A 12,176-nucleotide genomic window follows, 5' to 3' on the forward strand; every position below is an offset into this window, starting at 1 on the left:
CTGGAAAAAACTGATGGGTACCTTCTCGCTCCCCCTTTCTCCCCCTCTCCTCTTACTGTCTTTGAAAGGCTTTAAAAGAAATCAGACCACTCAGATTCCCATCGGTCCTTATGTAACCGCTAGCACTGGACCAAAAGTAGGAGGCAGAGCACTGAACAGACCTCAGATGGCTTTACCTGGCTACCGCTTCAGTGGCTGGGACTGTTTTTTTGCTGCTGTAGCTCGTAGCACAGCATGTCTCCTGCTGTTTCACCTTCCCCCATCCCCTTTTCTTTTCCTTGTAGTAGTAGCTTCCAGGAGGAACGTGGCAATTGCAGAAGTGAAACCCAAATGGTCAGAAGCCCAGAAAGGACAGACAAGTGTTACATCACCATCCTTTAAGTTTAGGAGTCCTGACCCTCTTCTGAGCAGAGACTTACTTTATTGTGTGTTGACATTTTCAAACATGGATAAAGAAATTCAGAAAAAGATGATGACTTTGGCCAGTTGTGACCAAGGGCAAAGCCTGAGGTTGGATCAGCACCGTTCTAAGTCAGCTCTGTTAGCCCCCCCTTCACCTCCCACTGTATTCACATGTTCCTCAGTATAATACACTGTGAGCTCTGTCCCCTGCTAGCATAAACCACGTATGACAGATCAATGCCCTTTGACTCTGCTGCATCTGGACAGTTGGTATTGCTTTCTGGGGTCATCAACTTCATCATTTTCCCTGGGCAGATTTAACGTTGTCGAGCCCCGTGTCTTACCTGCACAGGAAAGGTTAGGATTAGCTGTAGGAGTCTGTTGTATAGGTAACCCCCAGCAAATGGGCAGCACTGGGGGGTACTGCCATAAAGACTTCTCTGTGAGATTTCTGCATGAAACTCTGTAAGTAGGTGCCCCCTTGGAAAATTCTTTGGATGTCAGCTGAGCACGAGAACCTTTGCCTTGCAGGCCAAATGAAGGGATGGAGTTAATTACTTCCTTTGCATTTTGCAGGATGCTTTGTCACGCGTTGGGGATTTTTTCTGACAGAAGAAAGATTGAATTGTCTAATGCAGATAGCCGCATGGAAGTACAGCATGCGAACGGCTGAAGTTTGTAACTGCGCACCACTTGCATTCTTCAGCCAAAGATCCAAACTGAATTGTGTCTATTTTCTGTCGGTTTCAGTAACAGGTGTAGCAGCTATGCAAGGTGCTTGTTGAACAAGGGCCCTTTCTTTGTAACTTAACGTTTTATATTTAGATGCCTACAGAAACATGAAAGGAAATGCAGTAACAGCTTGATCTGTCATTTACCATTGATTGTGACTCATCTGAAATCCCTATTTTAGTTCCCTTTTTGTTAGTGCAACCACTTTAATATTGTCCAAATGGCTCAACTCCCAAAAGACAGCGTTGCAACTATTAAACGTTGTAAGGGTTAGAAGAAAGAATAACAAATTAAAGATTCACCTGAAAGCAGCAAAATGCAATATTCACAAAATTCTGTCAGTTGTTACAAAAGCTTATTAATTTGATTTGTACTTTGAATCTGTCAGGCCCTTCTGCTGAAACACCAAACTGCAGATATTCTTATTAAATAACAAGTCGGTGATTGAGGAATTGGTACAAATGTCGGTGGAAGAGGCTGAGTTAGACTTGCTGCTTCTCAAAGGTGCAGTTCTTAAAGCTTCATTTTAACATTTAGTAGACTTGTAGGATACACAGAACCCTGAACAGTCAAGCTGAGTACTAATCCTTAAAACAGCAATAAAAGTAAGCATCCAAATATAAGCCAGTAACTGGTTTTTGTTTGTTTGTTTTTTTAGCATTTAGTATTTTAGCTCAGGAACTCCAAAGACACTATCTGTTCTTCCATTTGGCTTTTTCAGATTATTTGCTTCAAGAGCATAGAAAACTAGCAGTTCAAGGCCTATTTAGGTAGTATTTATTTTGCTTTCTCCCACCCTCATTCTACAAACCCTTGCAGAGTTCACAAAGAAAGACAAAAAGCCCACGGAGAGTATTTTTGAGACCTTACCTTGATGTTTTCTTAGATGTCATTGTGATGTTCAGCGTTCTAATGAATTTTCTCACATAAGATGAAAGAGTTTGAGTTGATGGATTGTCATGTGCTCTGGGGCTTTGTTTTTTGTTGTTGTTGTTTTACTATTTTAGGTGTGAGTTTCAACAGTGTTTATACACAAATTTGGAGAGTACTCCTTCACCTAGCTGCGGACCCCTACCCTGATGTCTCCGACTTGGCTATGAAAGTTCTCAATAGTATTGCCTACAAGGTATGCCCTTCTGCGTGCGTGTGTCTCTGAGGCTTTTCTGTCAGCTCTTTTTATGGCTAGGCAAAGCATAGGTAGACTGAACTAAATAGGTCCATTGGAGGGCTCTGGTAAGTGATCCTAGTTCAGTCTGAATCTATTTCAGAAGGAACTTTTAATGTTTCAAGTGGGGGAGGGCCTGGGGTTGTTTTAGGACATAAATTAGGTACGGACCTTAGACAGTAGGTCTTGTTTAGAAGCCTACTTGTCTAGATCAGTCCCTGGGAGAAACCTTAAGTATACTTCATTAAATTATCCGTTTGCAAACTGATTTAGATTATGCAAGTGGGACTGGCCTGCAGACTGAAGCCACAACGGCTCTCCAATCCAGGTGAACTAGTACATGTGAGTCAGCATGCAGACACCCCTGCCACTACTCACCTCTTCAACCCAGGCCTACTCCGCCTAAACCACCATCCTCATCACATTTCATCCTCCAAGGATGACAAGATGTCCCTGGAGGCTGCCATCACTGCTGATTCAGAATTGCCAGCTTGGGGAGCTGTAGCAGCACCCTCACTTTCCACCTGAAACGAGGCACCAGGCCACCCCAGAACATCTTCTCACCAACTGCCTTCCCCTTGTCCGCCCCAGTCGATGGTGTCAGAAAGCTATCTGAACGCAGTCCTTCCCACGTGCTTCGATTCCACCTTCCTAGTTGCTCTAGCATCAATACCATGAGCCATTCCAATGCAAGATGACGTCTCTTACTGATGATTTCTAATGAATAATCCTAAATCTTCAGACTTAAGCTTCTAAGCTAAAGTTGCAGTAAGAGATGCCAGCATTGTGCACTGCCATTTTAATGCGTTAGAGACTTCTTGCTTTGAAATCTGGTTTTATTCTGGAGAAAATAGTTACTTATTTAAACTCTTCCATTTGTTTTAATAATACATGTCAGTGAGTTGGTAAAGTCTGTGTTTTGGGATAGAGAAAAATTTTGAGAGTGGGGACAATGAGGTCTGGCCTTCCCTGGTGATACAGATGTACAGCACGTTACTGTCAGGCTGGAGATTCCAAACTAAGGTGAATAAGGAAAGGAAAAGTTAAAAGATTTCCATCTCTCTGTTCTAGGTGCATGAAGCTGTTTCAGCATTGTGTTTTGGAAGGCTCTTTGCAAAATAAAGTGTTAGTCTGACTATGGGTTTAACAGGGTTATAAAGAGGAAATGGATGTGCTTTTCCTGTCTTAACTGTTTTTTCAGAACTTACTCCCTTGCTCTAGTGGAAAGAGATGCATAAATATTAATAAAAACACAGTTGTACCCTGCAGGTGTCTTCACTAGCACCACTGTAGTTCTGCTTAGCCAGCAGGAATTTTGATCACTGTGTTGTGATGTCCATAGGAATATTATGACTGGTTTCATAGATTCTGTGTTGATCCTGACACGTCTGGACCTAAATATTTTGGTACCAAAAGGAGTCCAAAAGCTCAGGTGGACGGATATCACACATCTTATGCTGTGCTCCTCAGACAGCTGCTCTACAAGGCAATGGCTTCTCAAATGGTTTTGCAAAATAATAAAAGCGTTCCTGGTTATGAAGATTTTTATCTGGGGATGCTTCAGTGAACAAAATTAACTTGTTCTTATTAGCCGTATTTGCTCCTGTGTGAGCCAGGAGGTGCATAAGGAAAGCATTGAAACACGCGATTTGTCCAGCACTTTGGGCAGATGCATTCATGGGGGCTTAACCTGCACACTCAGTGGTGGTTTGCATTTGCTGTTGCAAGTATTACGTGGCTTAGGTAGCTTCTAAAATGGTTTCTTTCTGAGAAATGCTATTAACAGCCCGCCAAAATGGAAGTTAAGGCTTCAGACCGTGGGTTACGATCTGGCCTCTGCTCATTTCGTCATGGACAAAGCTCCCGCTGTGAGCAGTGCTGCCAGGATTCACAGCCTGAAATCTGCCTGTCTCTGCTGCTGTGAGCTCAGATAGATTATAAGAGCTGTCCGTCATGTAATGCAAATTATTAGCGATTACATTTGTGTTAATTGTACACTGCAATCTTTCCTTGGTGTTAATGGAGTGTTGGTTGGACGTGAATGGAGCAGCGTGAATGCTTGGCCACAGGCCCACTGCCCCTTCCAAGTAAAGCACATGCAAACAATGCGTTTCTATTTTGTTGTTTGCTTTAGTTTTGAATAGAAATTGAAGTTGATTTTCTTGAAATATACACACATAGGTTTATAGAGAGAGACATGCACAGTTTCAGCCTAGGTAAAGAACTTGGATATTTGGGGTTTCATCCTCTTGTTTTAGCTGATACAAAATTCAGGGAAAGAGAGGCTTCATTTTGGAACTTGGACATCTGAGAGTTTCTTGTATTAACAAAACACCTGCAATTTGTATGGCATTGCCTGTTGCTGGTGTTGGTTTTTTAAGCTGAAAGACCTGAACAAATTAGCCATGGGCTTATGGTTCTGAAAGGTATCAGAAGTACTCCATCTTCGTGTTTGGTTAACTAAGTATTTAGCCTCAAAATGTTGCCAAGCTCTGCGCTTTAAATCCTTATGATTTTTAAACATATTTTGAACAAGGTAGGTGTTAGTCATGCAACTCGGTTGCCCTGACGGGTGTTCAGACAACACACGGAGAGTGGCGTGGTGTGAGAGCATCAGAAATCAGCATCGACACACACCAAGACAGGGCCAGTACTGGGAGTTTGGTGACTGCAGAAGCTCAGGTTAAGTCTGAATTTGTAAAATAGGCATTTGCAAGGCACTCTGTGAACTAAAAACAGAATTTTTGTTTTCAAATGAGGCAACTTCTATTCAGTGTAATGGAGCCATGAATATAGATCCTTATGTACAGGAGAGCTCCAGTGGTCTTTAAATAGGGCGATGTCTTTCTGAGCAGCTGGTGAGTAGGTTGCACAGACGTGCACGCTTCCTGGATTGGAAATGTGCAGTTTTATTTCATGGGCTCATTAGACATTGCTGGTTCTCATACAGATTGCTGCTGTGTTGTGATTTATATTTATGGTGCAGATTGCAAGGGTACAACTCTCCTTCCCAGCCTGATCTTTTAAAAAATCAAAACGTGGTTTTTGTCTGTTCCAAAGCAAACAAACACAAAGGACCCAGTAAGCAATGTTGGCCTTTAAAGACTTTTTGAAATCAAAATTAATTAAGGAAAGTTTGCTTCCTCCCAGGTTGCTTCATTCAGCTGTTTTTAATGGAAGGCTTGAGGCTGAACTATCCCAGAAGTTGCTCCTCCAACAACATCACCCCTTGGTACAGGCTTTTCTGAGTACAAGCAAGCAATTCTGATGGTGTGCTCTCTCTCCCCCTGCTCCCCTCCCCCTTTTCTCTTTTCTTTATCTGGAGTCAATTTGAAAAATTATGAATTACCATTTCCCTTCCTGAAAAGAGATGATTTGACTGGCAGAGGAGCAAATCCCCGGGAAATGGGGAGCTGCAGCCTCGAGCAAAATATGCTGCCATGTCACCGAACTGCAGCCCTCACACACTGCTCACTGCTTGCAGAAAAGAATATTTTTTCATTTTTTTCCCAGTAAAAAGGAAGGCTGTCTGTCACATTCATCTCTGTCTACCCCTTCAACAAGCTGTCATTAGCTGACCTTGTCCCTCTGCTGTGAAACAAGGTGACCTGACCCTTTTCAGCTGACAGAGACCGCAAGAATCTTCAAACCGAGCCTCCTATGACTAATTAAAACTAGTTATGAATAATAATCCGTGACTAGTTGCTAAATTGCTTCAGCTTTCCTCCCGTTCTCGTTGCGTGATCTCCGGTGCCAGCCCCGTGGGGTACCAGCTGCTCACCGGAGACCCCGCGGCAGTCCTGACTCACCGAGCTGAGCGGCCTTAGGGCCCTCCTCACCCCCGTACGGCGAGGAGGAAATAACACAAAATCAGCCTGTTTTTAGGAGGAGGCTGGCTCAGGGACCAGCCTGGCTAGCTGGAGGTCGTGGCATTTGCCTTCTCAGCCGCAGCCAGCCGGTGTTTGCCGTGCTGTAGGGGTGCTGTGCCGGGCCAAACAACCCACGGCCAGGAGGGCTCGAATCCTCTTGAAGCCAGGGAGGGGAAAAACTCCTTGGGTCATTAGAGGAAAGAGGTGTAGGGTGTCTCAGAAGGCCTTTTGGCCTCAGGAGGGGCAGGCAGTCTGTGTCCCCAGCACACACGCCTCCCGTTTAGCTCTGCAGCACTACGGGGGGCATAAAGCGCGGAGGAAATGCTGCTGTTTGCATGGGATGTAAAGGCACTGACGTGTAGAGGGCCTGTTAGCTGCCTGGCTTCCCGGAGACCTCACATGCAGTTTTTTCTTCTTGTATGCTCGGTGTTTCGGCAGCTGCTAGTCTTATCTTGCCTGGATTAGCTTCAGCTGGAAGCAAGCCCCGGTGTCGGCACCTCAGAGCCTTGCTCAGCTCTTGTGCTGTGAGACGCGGATTTTCTCTGACGCTTGAAGAGATGATAAAAGTCAGCTTGCCCGTGGGATAGCTGTAATTGTCCCTCCAGGTTTTTTATGCCAGTATGGGTTTCCCTGAAGTTATTTCAATATGTAAAAAAAAAAATCAGAGAAGGCAGGGTGATGTGGAAGAGAAGGAAGGGAATCCACAGCAATGGAAGGTTTCTCCCTTGGCAGAGGGGAGGTTTGTGCAGCACGAGCAGCTCAGCCTGGAGAAATGAAAGATGGTGAGGGAGCTGTCTGTTCACTCCTTTCTGCCTTCCCCTGGCTTGCATTTGAGGCCATTCCTAGGAGAAAGGACAATAAATTTGTAAGGGCTTTTGCAGAAAGAGGTCTCTTGTAGGTGGTGGGAGCGTGCCGTTTTGCAGGAGCCTGGCTGTATTCTGTAGAGCTTGGAGCAACCCAACCTTGCAAATCCCTTGCCTTCCTCCTGAGAGCAGATGGGAGCTGGTATTCCTGGAAAGGGCATCTTCTGATGGCCTCCAGAAAAGCTTGGCTCTGCTCAGGAGAGTTGGAGAGGCAATGGGAGGCAGCTTTACATAGCTGCCAGTTTTACGAGAAGAGCTCGGACCCAAACACGAGACCTGGGTGCTGGGGCTGGCGAAATATTGTTGCGGTAAGAAATGCAGCCCTCCATTGCGAGGGAGGAGAGGAAGCCTCGTTGCTGAAGGAGAGCCCCTGGTCTCAGTGTTTGGAAGTTCTGGTCCAGATTTTGGGCTGTGACTGATGCGAGGAAGAGGCTGATGTGTTAGTCAGTTATTTCCCCGTAAGCAACAGAAGGAGACTTTCTGGTAAGTGTTGTCAGACTAAAAGAGTAGGAAAATCATCTTATGAGTTGGGAACTGTGCAGTGGCTTTTCATATGCATTTTTAAACACCCACAGACACTGACAGAGAGCTTAACTTCATTTAACCCCAGGTGTGCAATTGTATTGCATAATAAATAACTGCAGTTGGTATTTCGTAGCCCTGGCTGTTCACAACCCTGTTGTGTTTTTTTTCCTCTAGGCAACGGTAAATGCTCGCCCCCAGCGCATCCTCGACACCTCCTCGCTGACGCAGTCTGCCCCTGCCAGCCCCACCAACAAGGGCATGCACATCCACCAAGTGGGGTAAGCTCAAGCACCGCTTTCGAGGGCTTTTGCCACAGTGGGGTTAGGTGCTCCCTGGCCCCGCTTGAGCAGCCGTCCCCATTAGCTGCACCAGAGAGATTAAATTTGCAAAGGTCTCGGTAGCTTTTTGTTTTAGTGCTGGTGAGATGTTCAGAAACACAGGCTCTGGGGAAAGGTGGGGTGTCTCTTCCTGTTATTCTTCTTAGGACAAAGAGCAACAAGCCACACTAATTGGCTAAAGATGAATTGAAAGGAAAATTTAAATGTTGCTGATTTTACTGACACACTCTGGCCTGACCTGCGAGGTATCCAAATTTCCCGTTGAAGTCTGATCTGTTTCTGCATGTTCAGCTGATAAAAGCCAGGGTTATCTGATGATCAGTGAGCGATGCCTAAAATCCAGTGCGATAATGGTACGAGCAATGCTAGGGTTTGAAAATCTGATTGCTTCCCAAAACGTGCTGTCCGAGAGAAAACACCTGGCTTAGGATCTAGCAGCTTCACAATCAGCATGTACCAGGAAGGTTCACGGTTGTAAAGGAGAGCCCAGAACTGCACGGTGATGTTTTTAATGTCTTCTGATAGTATTATGCAACCGTGCAATAACAGAAATCTTATTTTACATGTAAATTAAAATATTTTCCCCTGGGCTGACAGGGCTCCCAATCAGCACACTGAAATAAAATTGCTCGTCAGTGTGCCTTGGGTCGCACACCGTCACGTGTGGCTGCGAGCCTCTTGGATCTACAGGTTCCCAGAATTTTGACTTTCTCAGCCTGAATCTGGAGTTGGCTCAGTCAAGATTCACTCTTGGGGGTTATATGTGTTTTGGAGGCGGGGGGGAAGGATTGTGTTTGGTTGGTTTTATTTTTCTTTTGTAGAGGAAACACAGCAGGGAAGTATAAATCGTGTAATAAAGAAACAAAGCAAAAAAGTAGCCTAATTCACATGCAAGAGTAAAGGCAGTGAAGCAGGTAACGGTAATGTAGCTGGTGTTATCCTCTGCCCTCCATGTTCGGTGGGTCAGCATTGTTTCTCCTGCGAGAGACCATTGATTTGCCTTCTGCTTGTGGAAAAGCAGGCTGATTCTCAAGGGTGAGAAACATGTCAGGGTTGCAGTTTGCTGAGACGTGCCAGGTTTCAGGAGGATACCTATCAGAGAGGTTCTGAAAATGAGGGCAAGTCTCACGTCCACTGCTATCTAAATCCTTTTACTCTTTTTCCATTTGTAGAGGGTCACCTCCAACCACTAGTACAAGCAGCTCCAGCTTGACAAATGATGTGACAAAACAGCCGGTCAGTCGGGACATCACATCCGTAAGACCTGCCAATGTAGGCAACATGGGGGTTCAGTATACTCCCCACTCCCACCAATTCCCCAGAACAAGGAAAATGTTTGACAAAGGACCAGAACAGGTAAAGAGACTTTCCTTTCAGTTCTATTTCCTTACTCCACTGGGCTCTGTTACGCATTCTGTCCTTTGTGTTTTATTTCTGCATATCTTTTCTCCTAGCTTCTAGCTCCTTCTTACACCAGGTTAGCTTCCTCTACCCAGGAAAATAAAAATTGATTATTTTTTTCTTCAGAGTAAATTTTGTTTTATGGCTTTGATAGGGCATTACTCACTTCTGCTGCCACCGAGTAGTGTTTAATCTGAGTTGATTGTTTATTCTTTCATAAGCATTTGTCTGCCTGAGTGATAACGCACAGCCAGATCTGTGACCGTCAGATGCTTTTTCTCCAACCTCAGCAAAGCAGGAATAGAGGATGATAAAGGGGAGATTCCTCTTCCTTTACCATACAGATCAACGTTCCTCTTGAGATACTGCTAGATGCCCTTGTGCCAGAATATTCCCCTTCATTACAGCAATCCTGATCCCACTCCATGCTTTGCAGCCCCTCTTCCCTGTGCACAAGGGCCGGTGTAAGCCCAGACTAGTACTAGGAAGACCAAAGCTTATTCCAGGTCACTCTGCTGGAAGCCAGCTGATCAGCCGAGAGCTGCAGGAACCTCTGGGAGGAACTTTTTCAGCACACGTGCCAACAGGGGGGTTGCAGCCATTTCAGCATTCCAAAGACAGTCATCGGGTACTGGGCATTTTTCCACTTACAGAAGCATGAAGGACTGATGTGCTGCCAAGTAGAGCAGTCCTGTAGTGTGCACAAAGGAGTCTGAATGTCACCTTCAGATGGCTTCAGATGACTCATCTCAGATGAGTATGGTTGAGTCCAAGCACACTCGTGTGCTTGTTGCCACCACTCAAAGGCAGAGGCTGTACTTACCAGTGGGCAGTGTTCAGGATTCAGCCGTCTGACAGTAGTTGTGTGTTTACCTCTCTCTCAGAGCATTTCCAGTTTTTTTCTGGTGCTTGCTCTATGAGAGGAAACTGGAAAAGGCAGCAGGTGTGCTCTGCGGTGTCCTAATGCACAAAGCCTGGTGGAGGGAGGACACTGGCCCTCTGTTTCCCCTTCCTGGAACTATAGAAGGGAAAGATGCTCCCATTTGAAGTGGTAAGGGGTGTGTATTGCAATCTACAGGCCAAGTGGGCAGCACAGATTTCAAATGTTCTGACTACTGGGAAGCAAACTGTTCTTTCCTTAAACTGGCATTTTTGCCTCTCTCTAATGAGCAATCTCACAGAAGCTTCTAGAGGTGCAGAGTCAACACTTCTGTGATTACAAGAAAAAACCTGGTGAAGCCTTGGTAGGAACACCTTCAGTTCTAAGGGGTTTGGCAGCAGTAGTTGGGATCATGGGTCTGGAGAAACCTGGGTGAATGGAGTGATATGTATACACTAATGCTTCAGCCCTGATTTATATGGTAGCCTGATTGTGTTGTGTGCTGTGCAGATGAGGTAGTTTGTGCATTCTGAACAGTCAATGTAATTACAGTGATCTTAAAGCTATGTAGGAAATTTCATATCCTTGGCAATGTGTTTGAGCTTTTTTTTTTCTGCCCAGGGATCTGCCAAAGGCGATTGGGATATTATTGTGTATACATTTTGCCCATGTAAGTGGGATGAACGTGAGATAACATCCTGTTCTCTTTCTGACCAGACTACTGATGATGCTGATGATACCGTTGGACACAAAAGTTTCATTTCAGCCACAGTGCAGACGGGGTTTTGTGACTGGAGTGCGAAGTATTTTGCTCAGCCAGTCATGAAGGTAATCCTTTCTGTGCATGCTTTCTGAATCGTGGCCCTGCAGCTCTGGAAAGGTTGGGGTGCTGGTGTCCTTATGTCAGCTGGTGGCTTAACCTATTTCCCCTCCTTTTCTCTTCTGTCCGGGGAGGGAAAGGAATGGACTTTGGTGAGCTGCATGGCCAGCCCCTATCAGAGGTAGCAAGAAGAGGCAGTGACAGACAGGACAGCAATGTACTGCTAGGGAAAGAGCCCAGGGCTAAAACTCTGCACCTGTGGAATACTTTCAAGAACAAATGTAAAAACGAGGAGAGGTTTTGTACTTGGTCCAGATCTGCTAGTCTTGCACATTTGCATTACAGAGTTGCCTCGTTTTAGATGTTATGCTTGTCTTTCTATTGAAAATGGTATTAAGTTTTAAAAAAAAAAAAAGAGAGAAAAAAAAAGAAATCACTGATTTTTTTGGTGGTATAAATATTGAGTCCTTTAGCTTAGAATTGAGAATATTATAGTTATTGGGAGTCTGCATGACTGTCTGAGAAAAACTTTAGAAGCATCATTATTCTTTTTAAAGTTTAAAAAGAATCCTGTTACAGCAAAGAATGAGGGTGATAATGACAAATCTCCATTGAGATCTCTTTCAAAGCGAGTGTGTTCTGATAACTCTAAGGTGGTTTTATGTGAAGTGAGAGATGCACTAAAGCCTTGTTCTAGGAAAAAAAAACAAAACAAAACAACAATAAAACAAAACAGAGCTCTTCAGAGATGAGCAAAGATTGTCAATGACTGGAAACAGAAACTTAAATTCCCAGAATCTTTTAGCCAAAGATCAGGTTTCAATCTTAAGTATGAAATCAAAACAAGCAGTAAATCTTGCCTTATTATAAGTAAATACAATGAAACAGACCTGCAGGTACCTTGGGATTCCAGCAGCACAAACTGTAACCAAACTTTCAGCTTAATTTTTTGGAGGTGTTGCAATTTATGTGAAAAATAGTGCACAGCCTGAATTAATGCCACTACCTGAGCAACTCAGCAGTGGAGGTTAAATATCAGTGGCTGCATATAAAATCTTCAGAATATACAAAGAAATTGTACGTTTTATGTGCTGTCTCATCTAAGAATTGCCACTGAGCCATCTGTTACTGCTCCTTCCAGCCTTTGGGTATGTAAATAGTTTGGTGATGAGGTGAGGTAA

At 44.5% G+C, this 12,176-nt stretch overlaps 1 protein-coding gene across 5 annotated transcripts in view; it reads left to right on the forward strand.

The window, feature by feature from the left end:
- The window catches only part of RPTOR (regulatory associated protein of MTOR complex 1), a 136,234-nt gene that overhangs the window by 95,102 nt on the left and 28,956 nt on the right, over positions 1-12,176 (forward strand). For 3 of the 5 annotated variants that reach the window (XM_082775074.1, XM_082775075.1, XM_082775078.1), the window contains 5 exons: positions 2,142-2,260; positions 2,573-2,641; positions 7,731-7,834; positions 9,067-9,250; positions 10,893-11,003. In XM_082775074.1, coding sequence (XP_082631200.1) covers positions 2,142-2,260; positions 2,573-2,641; positions 7,731-7,834; positions 9,067-9,250; positions 10,893-11,003 — 587 coding nt within the window. The remainder of the gene's footprint in view (positions 1-2,141; positions 2,261-2,572; positions 2,642-7,730; positions 7,835-9,066; positions 9,251-10,892; positions 11,004-12,176) is intronic. The other 2 variants (XM_082775076.1, XM_082775077.1) reach the window with 1 other exon arrangement.

The sequence above is a fragment of the Aythya marila genome (assembly GCF_965140915.1).
Source record: "Aythya marila genome assembly, chromosome: 18".
Taxonomy (NCBI): Eukaryota; Metazoa; Chordata; class Aves; order Anseriformes; family Anatidae; genus Aythya; species Aythya marila.